General features: G+C 40.0%; 1 protein-coding gene across 1 annotated transcript in view; it reads left to right on the top strand.

The window, feature by feature from the left end:
* The window catches only part of LOC127433207 (colorectal mutant cancer protein-like), a 104,612-nt gene extending 92,259 nt beyond the window's left edge, over positions 1-12,353 (top strand). The window contains exons 16-17 of the mRNA XM_051684936.1: positions 53-175; positions 1,861-12,353. Coding sequence (XP_051540896.1) covers positions 53-175; positions 1,861-2,041 — 304 coding nt within the window. The 3' untranslated portion in view covers positions 2,042-12,353. The remainder of the gene's footprint in view (positions 1-52; positions 176-1,860) is intronic.
* Positions 12,354-15,796: the final 3,443 nt, after the last annotated feature.

The following is a 15,796-nucleotide window of genomic DNA, read 5'->3' as shown; positions in this document are numbered from 1 at the left end:
GGTGTGTGTGTATATGTGTGTGTGTCTGTGTGCGCGTGTGTGTGTGTTATAGAGAGAAGAAGTTGAAAGGTCGTGTTCAGGAACTGGTTGCTGCTTTGGAAAGACTCACTAAGAGCAGTGAGGTCAGACATCAGCAGTCGGCAGAGTTCGTCAATGACCTCAAACGAGCAAACAGGTACAACACACACACCTGACTCACACCACATTGTTCACACTGAAACCTGCACCATCAACATTATGTTCAACAGCATTTTCAAAACGTCAAATGTTTGCAACTTGTAAAAGAAACGGTGTTACAGTAATGTAATCTTGGAACATTCAGGTATTATAGTGTTTAACTAACATTGGCATAAAGAACGTTTAAAAATAAATACATAAATAAAGTGTCTGTGTGTTTGGCTTAATAAACTGTAGGAAGGATTGTGTGCATCAAGTCTGACCCCTACTGGTGAAAGAGACCTGATGACATACGATTTAAGAAATCAAACAGTACACTAAACTTTATTCATTTTATTTGTAGGATCAATATGCATGTGTGTGTGTTTGTGCGTGTGTGTGTGTATGTATATATATATATATATATTATATTTGGGCATTTGTGATTTGAGTTGCTTCTAAATTGTAGCATAAATTGAGAAAGAGGGCAAAATAATTCATGCATAAGTGGAAAAAAGTTATTAATTTTTGTGTCTTTCCCAGACATGGTAATTCCAAATTTCTCTGATTTTTTTAGGTTTTCCATTATTGTGAGAACCCTGGGTTTGATATCTGAAAACTGGGGCAAAAGGGTTGAGAATATTTTATGCAAATTATCCTTTTTTTGTTTAACCCTAACCCTATGGTTTAAACTTTGGATATTAAAGGAATATTCTGGTTTCAATACAAGTTAAGTTCAATCGACAGCATTTGTGTCATAATGTTCATAAAAACAGGTCCACCACAGTGAGAATACAACACAGCTGCACACAAACCAGAGAACAGAACTTACTAAACATGAGTTTGCAGTTGGAGAATAGATGCATTTCTATGCCCAGCCTTATTTATTTGAAACAGAGTTTTCAATCATACTGAGAGATGGAGGAGGCTGACGGCAGCTACTGTCACACCGTGTCCTAACCTGAAGGCAAACGACACGTGATAACAGGTATATTTTCTATGTTAATCAGAGTTTTTGTCCTAACCAGACATGACGAGCGATGGTACATTCTGTCGATCACTTGGTTATATTTTCGGCATCGCGCCGTGTAACCCTGCTCCCTACGAACAGGCACCGGTCCAAAAACTTTCTCATAACAGTATATTGAAGCCAGCATCTCACTAGCAGGTTAAAAATTACTTGATTTGGGCCAAGAATGTTTTCTCTTCAGTCGGAGGTCTGCCATAAATGCTCAGGAGAGTTGATGGACATTCCCGCCTCCTCTGTCTCTCTCTGTTTGATTGAGAGTTTGATCCGTTTCAATAAATAAGGCTGGGCATAGAAATGCATCTATTCTCTGACTACTAACTCTTCAGACATGTTTAGTAAGTTCTGTTCTCTGGTTTGTGTGCAGCTGTGTTGCACACTGTGGTGGACCTGTTTTTAGATAAACAAAACGAGTTTCACTTGAACACCCTGCCTCACGACAGATACTGCTCTGGTGCAGACTCATGAACACACAGCTAATCCTTTAATATCCAAAGTTTAAAACATGTTAAAAAGGTTATTTTGCATAAAATATTCTCAACCCTTTTGCCCCAATTTTCAGATATCAAACCCAGGGTTCCCACACGTACTTCTATGTCTGGGAAAGACATGAAAGAAAAGTCTATATAATAATCAACGCAACATATTAATGTGAAGTGTCACTCATGTGTTTCTAGTAATCTGGTGGCGGCGTACGAGAAAGCGAAGAAAAAGCATCAGAACAAACTGAAGAAGCTGGAGTCTCAGATGATGGCGATGGTGGAGCGACACGAGACGCAGGTGCGAATGCTCAAACAACGCATCGCTTTACTGGAGGAGGAAACGTCACGACCGCACACCAATGAGACATCACTATGACACACACACCTGAGCTCTGGGCTTTAAACACAAACACATTTCGTTAGTAAGAGCCTTTACTCTTCACTGCAGGACTGCAGCATTCAGGGGCGTAGATTCCGGGGTGGATGGGGGGGAGGTAACCCCCTCAGTTATCAAAACATGCCATTACAACCCCCCAATATTTATACCATGATCAATGGAAACATATAAATGCTTTACGCTGCAACCCCCCCAATGTTAAAGCCAAATCTACACCCTTGGCAGCATTCATCACTTACAAAATACTTCAGCTGACTACACGCCTCACTCAAAGACGATTGGCTGAGATTGGAGAGCTCAGCCAGTGAGAGGCCTCCAAAACGTCAGTAATAGCCAATAGCGGCAGTTTTTGAGGGCACATACACGTGACTGAGGCATGATGGACTTAGTCAGAATGACGTGACAGCTGTCAATCATGCATCAGAGTAAGAAATCCTGATGAAGCGTTTATAGAGACTGTTTTTGGACACCCCACAAAAAAAAAAAAAAAAAAAAAAATACTGCAAAGACTTTATGAAACTTTTTTCAGTCTGTTGAGTGTAATATTTGTTACTGTATTACAGTATTTCACTGCAAATTCTTCCAAACGTTCTCTGAGCAATCTTGTGAAATCCAGACGTTACTGATACAACCAAATCTTCCCGATTCAAGTGGAATAGTCAGTTAACAGTAAAAATTCTGTCATCATTTACTCACCCTCATGTTGTTCCAAACCTGTTTGACTTTCTACTCTGGAACGCAAAAGAAGATTTTATGTCGCTGTGTTCACGCCGCTGTTTTTACATAGAAGAACAATTGAACTCCACATGAAAAGCGCTTGCAGAGAACGTCTTGTTTGTCTTTTAGCGCTGGCACTGCGCACGTAATGATACATCACCTGGATCGTCTGGAACGTGACACCGAGGAAATGCTGATGCTTCACTCCTGTGGGTTGTTTAAATGTGGCCATCTTATGTCCCATTTGTGTTTGTACAAAAATTTGCAGTTAAGATGCCCTTTCTCTATCACTTGATCACTGACACAGAAACAAGTATCTCCATTGGCCTTGAGGAGTGTCCATCAAAACCGCGTATGTCCCGCCCTTATGTTTTGAAGAGTGTCAGCTAATTTACCTCAGCTGTCCGGCTAAAGTGTAGCAAAGAGATTTGCTACATCGTGCTGGTTCTGTGATTTCCCTGACAACCAAAGCCATTCATGCACGCACTGTCAGGTGGCTTTAAAAAGTAGCCTATACCGTCCATATTCGCGAAAACATGTGTGAAAGTTAATTCTGACTGGCAATTTATGCGTTGGAACCAGAAAATGCGCCTCATTGAGAGTGAGAACCACTAATCACGACCACAAGGAGGTTACCCCATGTGACTCTAACCTCCCTAGCAACCGGGCCAATTTGGTTGCTAAGGAGACCTGGCTGGAGTCACTCAGCACGCCCTGGATTCGAACTCGTGACTCCAGGGGTGATAGTCAGCGTCTTTACTTGCTGAGCAACCCAGGCCCCCCAATAGTCAGAATATTTACATTTATTTGAGAAACCGACTGAAACTAGCCTGAAAGCCATTGGTTTGTCAGGTCCCGTCTGGCTCGGTTCAGGTAGTAGATCTCTACTCATGCATTATGTTCAAAGTCTTCTGAGGTCATATGATAGCTTTGTGTGAAGAACACACCAACTTTTAGGTTGTCGCCGACTAAACGTCTAAAATCTCAAATTTAATTTGCAAATATTCAAAATTGATGTTTGAAGACGCATTGCACCGGGTCTGATGTCACTGAAAAATGTCAGATTTTCCACATAAGAATGTCAATCATACAGGTTCAGAATGACACGAGGATGATTAATTGAGTACAGAATTTTCATTTTAGGTGAACTATTATTTGAAGACAGTGGCCGTTTTCATCAATAACGACTCTTGGCAATATCAACCAATACCTCGCTGTGAAGATATATCGATTTCCTTTGATGGAAAGAAAATTCATATAAGAGTCAAATGTTTCCGGGTTTCCCTCAACTCACATCAGTTTTATCACGGAAATGTGTCAGGTTTGTGAGGAATAATGCCACACGCTCATGTATGCAAACAAACATGTAAACATGTATGCTAATTTCACAGCACACGTGATTCTTAGTGTCACAGCACATGAACTCCACATACATGAAGTTCTGTCTTCAGAGTTATTCATAACCTCAAAGAATGAAATAACCAGACAAATGTGATGAATTCCAGTTAAAGCACAGCAGCATAGACTTGAATCTCGTGTAAACATGTCCATATCACACCTCAAAATGAAAAGAGTACAAATGATTTTTTTGCATAAAGAAAATGAAGACTTTGTAGGACTATTAAAGGTGCACTCAGTATTTTCTGTTTAATATGTGTACAATGATGCTTCACATTCATCTGTTTTTGTTTCCTAACATCATTGTTACCCAAACTGTGCTAAAGGAGAACCTTTTCAAAATTCCCCGTTATTGTGTGAATCTGTATCTACGTCTACATCCTGTCAATGCAACATAAACACAAATAATACTGTGTACCGATTTTTTTGCATTGTGACATTATATTGTCATTTAAGCACATGTAATACAGAGAATTATCTTGTCTCGACACATTTCTTTGAAAACCATACAGATATTGGATATATATTGTTATATGTGCAAAACACGCATGAAATAAGTTCATATGTGGTTTTCACTCATAAAAAATAGAAAATAAAAAAGAAAATACTTAATCAAAAATGCTCATTTTCATAGTGGAATTTGAACTTTATTTTATAAATATGTCCGTTTTCTGTATGGGAATAGCACACTTGTGCGCTTAATTCTAATGCGTATGTCACACTGCAAAAATGCTTTAATGCTCCAAACATTGGTATTAAAGTAAATTATGTTATTCTTTCGATTTTTAAAATATAATTTTTTAATAAATGCACTTTTAATTTTAGAACAAAATTCCATAAAATTGAATTGAGTCATGTTTAACCAAATTAAATTAATTATCTATCTTTATTCAAAATTACTCCATTCGATTGTTAAATTTGATGGAATTTTATGAAATTGTAAATTATTTTTTGAGTGTGTTTATTTACATGAATCACAACAAATCTGTGAATACAATGGAATAGATATATTCCTGTATATATATATATATATATATATACAGTTGAAGTCAGTTTACATATACTTAGGTTGAAGTCATTAAAACTCATTTTTTAACCACTCCACAGATTTAATATTAGCAAACTATAGTTTTGGCAAGTCGTTTAGGACATCTACTTTGTGCATGACACGAGTAATTTTTTAACAATTGTTTACAGACAGATTGTTTCACTTTTAATTGACTATATCACAATTCCAGTGGGTCAGAAGTTTACATACACTAAGTTAACTGTGCCTTTAAGCAGCTTGGAAAATTCCAGAAAATGATGTCAAGCCTTTAGACAATTAGCCAATTAGCTTCTGATAGGAGGTGTACTGAATTGGAGGTGTTCCTGTGGATGTATTTTAAGGTCTACCTTCAAACTCAGTGCCTCTTTGCTTGACATCATGGGAAAATCAAAAGAAATCAGCCGAGACCTCAGAAAAAAAACTGTGGACCTCTACAAGTCTGGTTCATCCTTAGAAGCAATTTTCAAATGCCTGAAGGTACCACGTTCATCTGTGCAAACAATAGTACGCAAGTATAAACACCATGGGACCATGCAGCCATCATACCGCTCAGGAAGGAGACGCATTCTGTCTCTTAGAGATGAACATAGTTTGGTGCGAAAAGTGCAAATCAATCCCAGAACAACAGCAATTTACCTTGTGAAGATACTGGAGGAAACAGGTAGACAAGTATCTATATCCACAGTAAAACGAGTCCTATATCAACATTAACCTGAACGGCTGCTCAGCAAGGAAGAAGCCACTGCTCCAAAACTGCCATAAAACAGCCAGACTACAGTTTACAAGTGCACATGGGGACAAAGATTTGGAGAAATGTCCTCTGGTCTGATGAAACAAACATTGAACTGTTTGGCCATAATGACCATCGATATGTTTGGAGGTAAAAGGGTGAGGCTTGCAAGCTGAAGAACACCATCCCAACCGTGAAGCATGGGGGTGGCAGCATCATGTTGTGTGGGTGCTTTGCTGCAGGAGGGACTGGTGCACTTCACAAAATAGATGGCATCATGAGGAAGGAAAATTATGTGGATATATTGAAGCAACATCTCAAGACATCAGCCAGGAAGTTAAAGCTCGGTCGCAAATGGGTCTTCCAAATGGACAATGACCCCAAGCATACCTCCAAAGTTGTGGCAAAATGGCTTAAGGACAACAAAGTCAAGGTATTGGAGTGGCCATCACAAAGCCCTGACCTCAATCTGATAGAACATTTGTGGGCAGAACTGAAAAAGTATGTGCGAGCAAGGAGGTCTACAAACCTGACTCAGTTACACCAGTTCTGTCTGGAGGAATGGGACAAAATTCCAGCAACTTATTGTGAGAAGCTTGTGGAAAGATACCCAAAACGTTTGACCCAAGTTTAAATGTATTTGGCTAAGGTGTATGTATGTATATATATATATATATATATATATATATATATATAAAGAATACATGGTCAGTGATACCGAATTACATGTAGGAAAGGGCATGTATTCATGTTCAGTGTTGATTGTGTACGTTACTGCTGTATTCAGAAGGAACAATCCCCAGTTTAGCAATCTTAAAGGTGCAGTCAGTTATTTTTTGTCGTCTTGTGCTTACACTGCCACCTACCATTGTAGATATTCACTATTCACAGTCAGCCATGATCAGTCCTTGAGTGAAAGTGTCCAATAACAGGGCGATTAAGCGAGTAGTGTTCAGCTGGTCATGTGATTCTAACATGGCAGCCTCCATGAGGAGACCCTCTTCGTGTAGAATAAAACAGGTTTTATAAGGTTACTGATGTGAATGGAGTCTTCATTACATGATTTTTGACATGTTACAAAATTACAATTCATTTCTTGAGTACATCTTTTTAAAATAGGAAAAAAATTACTGAGTGCACCTTTAAGAGACACTTTCTCGAAAACCAAACATTATGCATTTAAGAGTTTAAAATGTTAAAGTGGTTATAATCTTTCAAAGGATGGAAATTCCCTCAAAGTCAAGCATCAGAATTAACTCTGGTGATAAAACAAAGCAAGTGATTTTCATGTAGCTGTTGTGTTTGTTTGCATGCAGCTATTACCAGAGGAATGTAACATCAATATCGGCAAGTCACATTTCAATTAATGCAAAAAAAAAAAAAAAAAAGTCTTTTTTAACTAGTTTGAATTTTATCATCAGCCATACACTCTTATATTAATAATAAAACAGCAGCTTCCTCCTGGATTACAAAACAAAGCACTTTCCACCACATTGCCTTCTTAACGACTTTTATTTTTCCTGCAAAATATCGAATTTCAGTTTCAGACTGTTTTAAGTAGCAATCTGACCACAGAAACAGGCAGATTAATGTGAACAAGCATTTAATACAGTATTCATAAAGCAGTTTTACTGATATGCGTCTGTGAGTTCTTGCGAGACAGCTGAATGTTAAGAGTCTCTTTATGCAAGAACGACTGATTTACATTCGGATGGTTTTCAGATCATTTACTGTGTGTATTAGTGAATCAAATAAATAGAAGGATGTAGTTTCTTCACCCTCACAGACTGGGAATGGTTTAAAAACAAAGACAAGATACTTTGCGCTTTCTTTTATGAAAATGATATATCCATTAAGCTGGAGGAACGATTTAGGGGTTTGTGAAATGTACTTAATTTGCACAGATGTTTTTTTGTTGTTGTTTTTTTTTTCACTAATACAGAATGTAATTGTTTATATAATAAACAAAACATGTTTGTGGCCTATTCATTGCAAATTGGCATCCAATGCAATATCAAAGCCAGCATGAAACATCTGCAACCCATTTTACTTCCATAATGTGATGCATTTCTGAGTGAATTCAACTCAAAACAAAATGTAGAGTAGAATTTTCTGCATGGTTATGAAAATTGTACATTTAACGAAACAAGACAAAAATGTATTTTCCTTTGGAAGAGCATCCACAATAACATTTACATTTATGCATTTGGCTGATGCATTTATCCAAAGTGACCTTATTACAGGGACAATCCCCCTGGAGCAGCCTGGAGTTAAGTGCCTTGCTCAAGGACATAGTGGTGGTGGCTGTGGGGATCGAACCAGCAACCTTCTGATTACCAGTTCAGTGCTTTAGTCCACTACGCCACCACCACTCCAATAAGACCAGGAATGAGTTTTAGCTTTCCAAGACCCCGCGTCCACATGCGTGGACATTACGTTTTTGCTTCGCTATAGGCTATGGATAATCTAATTTAATTTAAGCGAACTGATCTCAGTTCAGGACACTTTAGGCTGTCATTAAAGGGTTTAACTTTCGACGCACGGAGTCATGTGACAAAACAACATGGCGCCAATCTCAGTTGAGTTTGTCTTTGGGAGAAACTGCAACAAAATTACATCATTACGTTTTTACATTAAAAGCTGTTTGTATCAGAGTCTCTAGTTTCATCTGATATGCTATTTAAAAAATGTCAGCAATTTTTTTATTTTATTTTGCGAAACGACACTGTTAAACACAATAACCACAGGCTATTTTCCCTTAAAACATCCTATAATCACTGTGCATTTTCACATTGAGAATCAGTGGATGCATCCAAAGCTGATAAATGTGTCTTTCAGAGGCTTTATATGGAGTTAGATTGAAAATAAGATGCATTTTAAACTGTTCTGAGACCAGTGCAGACAGACAGCACACTGGAGGTTAAGTCATTCACTAAATAGGGAGCAAGGGAGCATCCTATAGCTCTCTATGCAGTTAAGTGCATTCACTCCTAAAATCTGATCAAAAGTTCAGTTTCAGGCTGCAGATGATGTTTGGATCACTCAACATGTTTGACAGACATGTGACAATGATAATCAGTACATAGATTCAGAGTTTACAAGGTATCATTTTATTTTAACATGGTTGACAGTGATTGGATGATGCTGGACATTAATTTTAATCAGAATTATTCAATGTCTGTAACACCTCAAACACAACACAATTAACAAAGAAACAATATGATGAAAAAAATCTGACTTTTTATAGCTTGGTATTATATAAAATTACACAATTTACTCCAACTGTCCAAATATGTGGACATCGATTTTTAGAAAACAATTTGGTCTAATATATATGTATATGGCCTGGGTAGCTCAGTGAGTAAAGACGCTGACTACCACCCCTGGAGTCGCAAGTTTGAATCCAGGGTGTGCTGAGTGACTCCAGCCAGGTCTCCTAAGCAACCAAATTGGCCCGGTTGCTAGGGAGGGTAGAGTCACATGGGGTAACCTCCTCGTGGTCGCTATAATGTGGTTCTCACTCTCGGTGGGGCGCGTGGTGAGTTGTGCGTGGATGCCGCGGAGAATAGCGTGAAGCCTCCACACACGCTATGTCTCCACGGTAACGCGCTCAACAAGCCACGTGATAAGATGCACGGACTGACGGTCTCAGACACGGAGGCAACTGAGATTTGTCCTCCACCACCCAGACTGAGGTGAGTCACTACGCCACCACGAGGACTTAAAGCGCATTGGGAATTGGGCATTCCAAATTAGGAGAAAAAAAACAAAAAGTATATGTAAGAATTTTCAAAGCTCTGTGATTTCATTTTATTTTATAGTGGGCATGAATGGAATGGAATGGTGATTAGGAGAGATTAACCTCAAAAGTCTGTTATATCATTTTTGATGCATGTAATTTCAACATGCTTTTTTCAATAAAATAATATACAAAATTTTAACCAAGCATATGTTGCTTATATTCAGCAAATACTCATTTTAAAATATCAGTAGCAATATAATTAGTCACTTTTACTGATCCCAACATAAGAGTCACTTTTCAAGCAAGTCCGACACCATTTTAAATAGATCGTTATAAACATTGAAACCACTTTTTTCACAAATATCCATTAAATGGTGCTTGACAGCTGGAACAGAGAGTGAAACAGGAGCCATCAAACGTTGTGTATCGTATTTGATACATACGGCATTATAGGGTTAAAATACTTTCTTCTATTCCAGCGTAATATGCAGAGACAACTGTAAGTAAGCCATTCATAGGTTAATTTTCTCAAAAACTGTAAACACTGTGTCTCTCTGGCACTATGGAAATTGCTCTGTTTGTTTAGAGAGCGGCCTGCCCAGCAAACAGGGGATGTCCCCTGGACGTTCGCCAATGTGCGCTTAGGTCGGCATTTGGTCATTTTCGTGATGTTCGCTGCAGGACGTTCTCAGGACATTTTGGACATTTGCAACAGGTGCCATTTTCGTCCAGACAAAACGTTCTGAAAATGACGTTCAGGGGACGTCAGCGAACGTCCCCTTTTCGTCCCTAATATAACATTCATCTTTGGTCCCACATTCAGTGATCTTACATGATTGCTTTTAATTCAGTTTACAGATGGGTTACTTTACCTCCAAGCATGTGCAAAACGCATCCATCCGTATCCATGTGTTGTCTTCTCTTATCAAACCTGCCTTGTTAATTTTTCAGCAACCTTTACAGATTACAGACACAAAACTTTGTTTTAGGTTCAAATTGAGTCTCAGCGGTAAACGAGGAGCTCAAATCAGCTGGCAACCGGACACATAGGGCATTTTCCAAACTGTATTTTTGCACCATAGAAGGGCACTGCGGAAAGTGGACACTACTCATAGGGTCATTCCCTACTAAAGTAAGAATATTACTTCATACGAATTCAGAGCCCTACCACAAGACTGTTAGCGAAGGGTACAGTCACATGCTCCCTTCAAAGTGCCCACATCAAGAGCTCTGTCCTTTGGAGTGAGTATAGGGCATAGGGATGATCACTTTTGATTGGAATTCGCCCAAAAACATATACTCTGCTAGACAGACACACCTGCGCGAGCACCTTTAAAAATCTGAGTTCTGAGCTCGTGCGGCTTTTGAATCGCTGAGGCCAACTATCAGTCGACACGTCTCTGGAAAAGGGTAAGCGTAAATATATTTTTATACATAATTTTACACAGTGGGTTGCACATATATCATTGAGTTTCACTTTAGAGTTGAAATGTTTGATCCTTCAGTGTTTTAAAAACTTTCCTCCATCATTATTAAATGTTTTTGCACAGCCAGTCTTCCGTGAGGCAGCAGGTAACCGAGGTAAATTGAGATAATTCACCATGTTAGACTAATTTCAGTTATTGGAGATGTGCAACTTCAACATGATTAGTTTCAAACGTATCATTTTCATGTTTTCTAAACTTTTAACTTTAGTTCATTTATCTGACTTCCACTCACAACTGTCCTATGACACGTGTGCAAGCTTGCATAGTGAGTCAATAACACACAAGGTGAATAGATGTTAAAACGATAAGGTTACGACTGTAACCATGGTTCCCTGAAATGAGAGAATGAATGCTGCGTCATAGCTGATGCTATGGGTTATCCCTGCAGACGTAGCCAATCTCTAAAACTCTTTAAAATCTCGCCAATTGTAATTGGCAGATATCGCTTTGTGCTCCACCTCTCTCGCACGTGTCGCGGGCGTATATAGAGGCGGTGCATGGCGCCATCTCTTCAGAATATTCGACTGAAGGGTGCAAGCGATACTTGACCCTTGTAGAGAAGATTCAGTAGCGCGGCCAGCCTATGCAGCATTTATTCCCTCATTTCAGGGAACCATGGTTACAGTAGAAACCTTATCGTTCTCAATCAATTGTCACGAATGCTGCGTCATAGATGACACTATGGGGAATGCATACCATCATGTTGTGCTACCGAGTCACACGTGTAACGATGCCTACTAGCCAATGGTGTAACAAAAAACACCAACAGAGTCTCCTCTTCGAATCGTTATAAGAAGGGAGAAGTAGAATGATGAATGGATGGATATACATGGCGATGACGCTAACCGGATCGGATTGCACAGTCATTGCAAGATTAATTATATCACTACCATGTGTAAATAAGTATAAATTAGGGACTAGCCAAATGGGTGGTGAAAACTTATATAAAGTGACCGCTAACTGTGGTTTATGGGATGACCATGTATAAATAAGCTGGTAGTAAGCAGCAGAATACACTATTTTTTATTTTATTTTTTTCCTCTCCAATTTGGAATGCCCAATTCCCAATACGCTCTATGTCCTCGTGGTGGCATTGTGACTCGCCTCAATCCGAATGGTGGAGGACAAGTCTCAGTTGCCTCCGCGTCTGAGACCGTCAGTCCGTGCATCTTATCACATGGCTTGTTGAGCGCATTACCGCAGAGACCTAGCGCGTGTGGAGGCTTCACGCTATTCTCCACGGCATCCACGCACAACTCACCACACGCCCCACCGAGAGCGAGAACCACATTATAGTGACCACGAGGAGGTTACCCCATGTGACTCTACCCTCCCTAGCAACCGGGCCAATTTGGTTGCTTAGGAGACCTGGCTGGAGTCAATCAGCACGCCCTGGATTCGAACTCGTGACTCCAGGGGTGGTAGTCAGCGTCAATACTCGCTGAGCTACCCAGGCCCCCCCGCAGAATATACAATTTAACTCTCCTTCACAGTAAGCACCTGGGAAGAGAGAAAGGAGACATCCAGGTTGTAAAAATCTGGCGAAAGTGCTAGGGGAAGCCCAGCCTGCAGCTAGGCAGATGTCTTCAGGGGAAACACCATTAGACAGTGCCCATGAAGATACCACGCCTAGTAGAGGGAGCTTTTACTCCAATGGTGCACTGTATGACTTGCGAGTCGTATGCAAGCGCAATGGCATCCACTATCTAATGTGAAAACCTTTGATTGGAGACAGCCAACCCTTTAAAGCGACCTGTGATGCAGACAAAGACCTGATCCAAAAGCCGCATTTGCCTTGTGTGAACGATATATGCACACAGTGTGTAGCCTCTCTGCTTTATCCGAAGCGAACAGAGGGGAGGAGAAAGCCTGAAGGATAATAACCTGCGCCCTTGAAGGTCCCCGACACGTTTTACAGTAGCCAAAGCGAGAAGCAGTGCATACTTTAATGAGAGTACCTGTAAGCTCACTGAATCCAATGGCTCGAACGGCGGGCCTGTGAGTGCTTTCAGCACAAGCGCCAAGTCCCACATTGGCACGGTGGTGGGGCGAAATGGTCTCAACCTCCGCGTGCCACTCAAGGATTTCACAATCAAAGGATATCTGCCTATTGATAGACTGCCCAGTGGGATATGTCCGGTTGCTATGGCAGTGACATACACATTAAGCATAGACAGGGTGAGACCCACATCTAAACGTTCTTATAGAAAGTGAAGTATAGGCTGTACAATGCATTGTACAGGGTCCTCATCCCAAGAGGAACACCAATCAGCGAACATTTGCCATTTCAACATGTATAAACGTCTTGTCGAAGGAGCTCTGACTTGTAATATGGTGTCGAGAAACGGTTGCGAGAGCCTGTTCGCATCAGTACAACACTTGAAGTGGACAGAAGGAAATGCATACTTGCGTCCCGCTGGCCATTTGTGGGTTAGAGCGTCCAGGCCCAGAGGGGCATGTATCAATAGCTGTTTCTCGCACCAGAGGAGAAGCTGGCGCCCCAGGTTCATCAAAGTACATGATGGGATAACCCATAGCATCAGGTATGACGCAGCATTCATGACTGAATTGATAGGGAACTGTCTTACTTTCTCAAAAAGACTGTTTTAATTTCAGGGACAAACCCTGTGGCATTTTCTGCACTAATGTTCATAAAAGTCCAAATGAGCATGGCAAAGGTAGAAGTCTAAATTTATCTTGATTATATTACAATTGAATGTCTCACAACAACATAACATACATTTAAATACATTCTCATCTGTTGTACCTATACATTTTGTAATTTACAAATTTTAATAATGTTTTATTTGCTTCATGCTTCAGAAGGTAATAGTTTTTAGACAATATATTTTGCATTATAACTTTTCAGCTGCATTTTTGTTAGGGATAGTCTTTGTGGTAAATCCACCCCTGAGAGGCTTAAACACAGAACACAATGGTATTTGTTTGAGGATTGTCGTGTAAAGGTAATAATCAGGAGATTATGTTTGATATATGGTGGAGTTAAAATAGAATAACCTGTTATTTCTGAATAATTCTAGAGTTTACATTAATAAGACTTGACTTTATTATGAAATGAACCCACTGTTGAAATAAAGTTTCACTGTGATTGCCAAAGGCACTGATTACAATTGTCCAACTTTGCAAGCTTTTGTGTCTAACCAGAGAGGATTTGTAAATGCATGAATAAAGCATGCATGTTGCAGAATAAAACAACTGATGTGAATGGAAATAAATGTTGATTGTACACTTACAATCATATAAATAATTGCACATAAAATACTTATATTCTAAATATTTTGTTAGCCTGCTGATAATTAACCCTAAAGGACAAGAACATAAAATACCTCACCAATTAATTTATAAAAACATGTTTTTTTTTCCTTCAAAGTACTGCTTTTGTCAATTTTACAGCCTGTATCTTTCATGAAAACCACATGACTGTGAGCGCATGCACGCTATACCTTCGTTTCCTGTTATTTACCGGCGATTACATCTTCTATCCTTTCTTTGTGGCAGCAACGGCTCAAATGTGAGTATTGTCACATTGTGGATCCACTAATTCGTGCAAATAATTCCAGGCGCATGCGCATTCAAAGACGCGCAGTTAGAAAAATCGGGCTGTACACATTCAGTGCTCGAGCACTCTGCTGATGACGATATTTGCGTCACGCGTCCTGTGTCCGCGTCTGACCTATGTATACTTTGGGCTTAAAGGGATAGTTCACCCAAAAATGAAAATTCTCTTATGATTTACTTACCTTTAAGTCATCCCAGATGTGTATGTCTTTCTTTCTTCAGCAGTACCGAAGTGAAGATTTTTATAGCAGATTTCAGCTCAGTTTGTCCATACAATGCAAGTAAATGGGTGCCATCAGGCTGCTGGCTATTTGACGGTCCATAAGGCGTATTTAGCATAAAAGTAATCTACATGACTCCAGTAGATCAATTAATGTCTTCTGTAGCAAACTGATAGGTTGGTGTGAGAAACAAATAGATAATGAAAAAGTTTTAAACTTTAAATCATTGCTTCCGGCCAGCACTGTGAACGTGCCATAGCGCTTACATCACTGATGCTTCGACTGCTGGCAGGAGCGATTCTTTAAAAGTTAATAAAGTTGGGCCTGGGTAGTTCAGTGAGTAAAGACACTGACTATGACCCCTGGAGTCGTGAGTTCGAATCCAGGGCGTGCTGAGTGACTCCAGCCAGGTCTCCTAAACAACCAAATTGGCCCAGTTGCTAGGGAGGGTGGAGTCACATGGTGTAACCACTTCGTGGTCGCTATAATGCGGTTCTCGCTCTCGGTGGGGCGTGTGGTGAGTTGTGCATGGATGCCGCGGAGAATAGCGTGAAGCCTCCACACGCGTTACATCTCCGCGGTAACACGTTCAAGAAGCCATGTGATAAGATGCGTGGATTGACGGTCTCAGACGCGGAGGCAACTGAGATTCGTCCTCCGCCACCCACGATTGAGGCGAGTCACTACGCCACCATGAGGACTTAGAGCGCATTGGGAATTGGGCATTCCAAATTGGGGTGAAAAGGAAAGACATTTTTTTATAAAGTTATAACTATCGAGTTTTCACACAAACCTATCTATTTTTTTTCAGA

This window comes from Myxocyprinus asiaticus, chromosome 4 (genome assembly GCF_019703515.2).
Source record: "Myxocyprinus asiaticus isolate MX2 ecotype Aquarium Trade chromosome 4, UBuf_Myxa_2, whole genome shotgun sequence".
NCBI classification, from domain to species: domain Eukaryota; kingdom Metazoa; phylum Chordata; class Actinopteri; order Cypriniformes; family Catostomidae; genus Myxocyprinus; species Myxocyprinus asiaticus.
The sequence above is the reverse complement of the archived record's forward strand: the minus strand, read 5'-3'. Positions and strand labels throughout refer to the sequence as shown.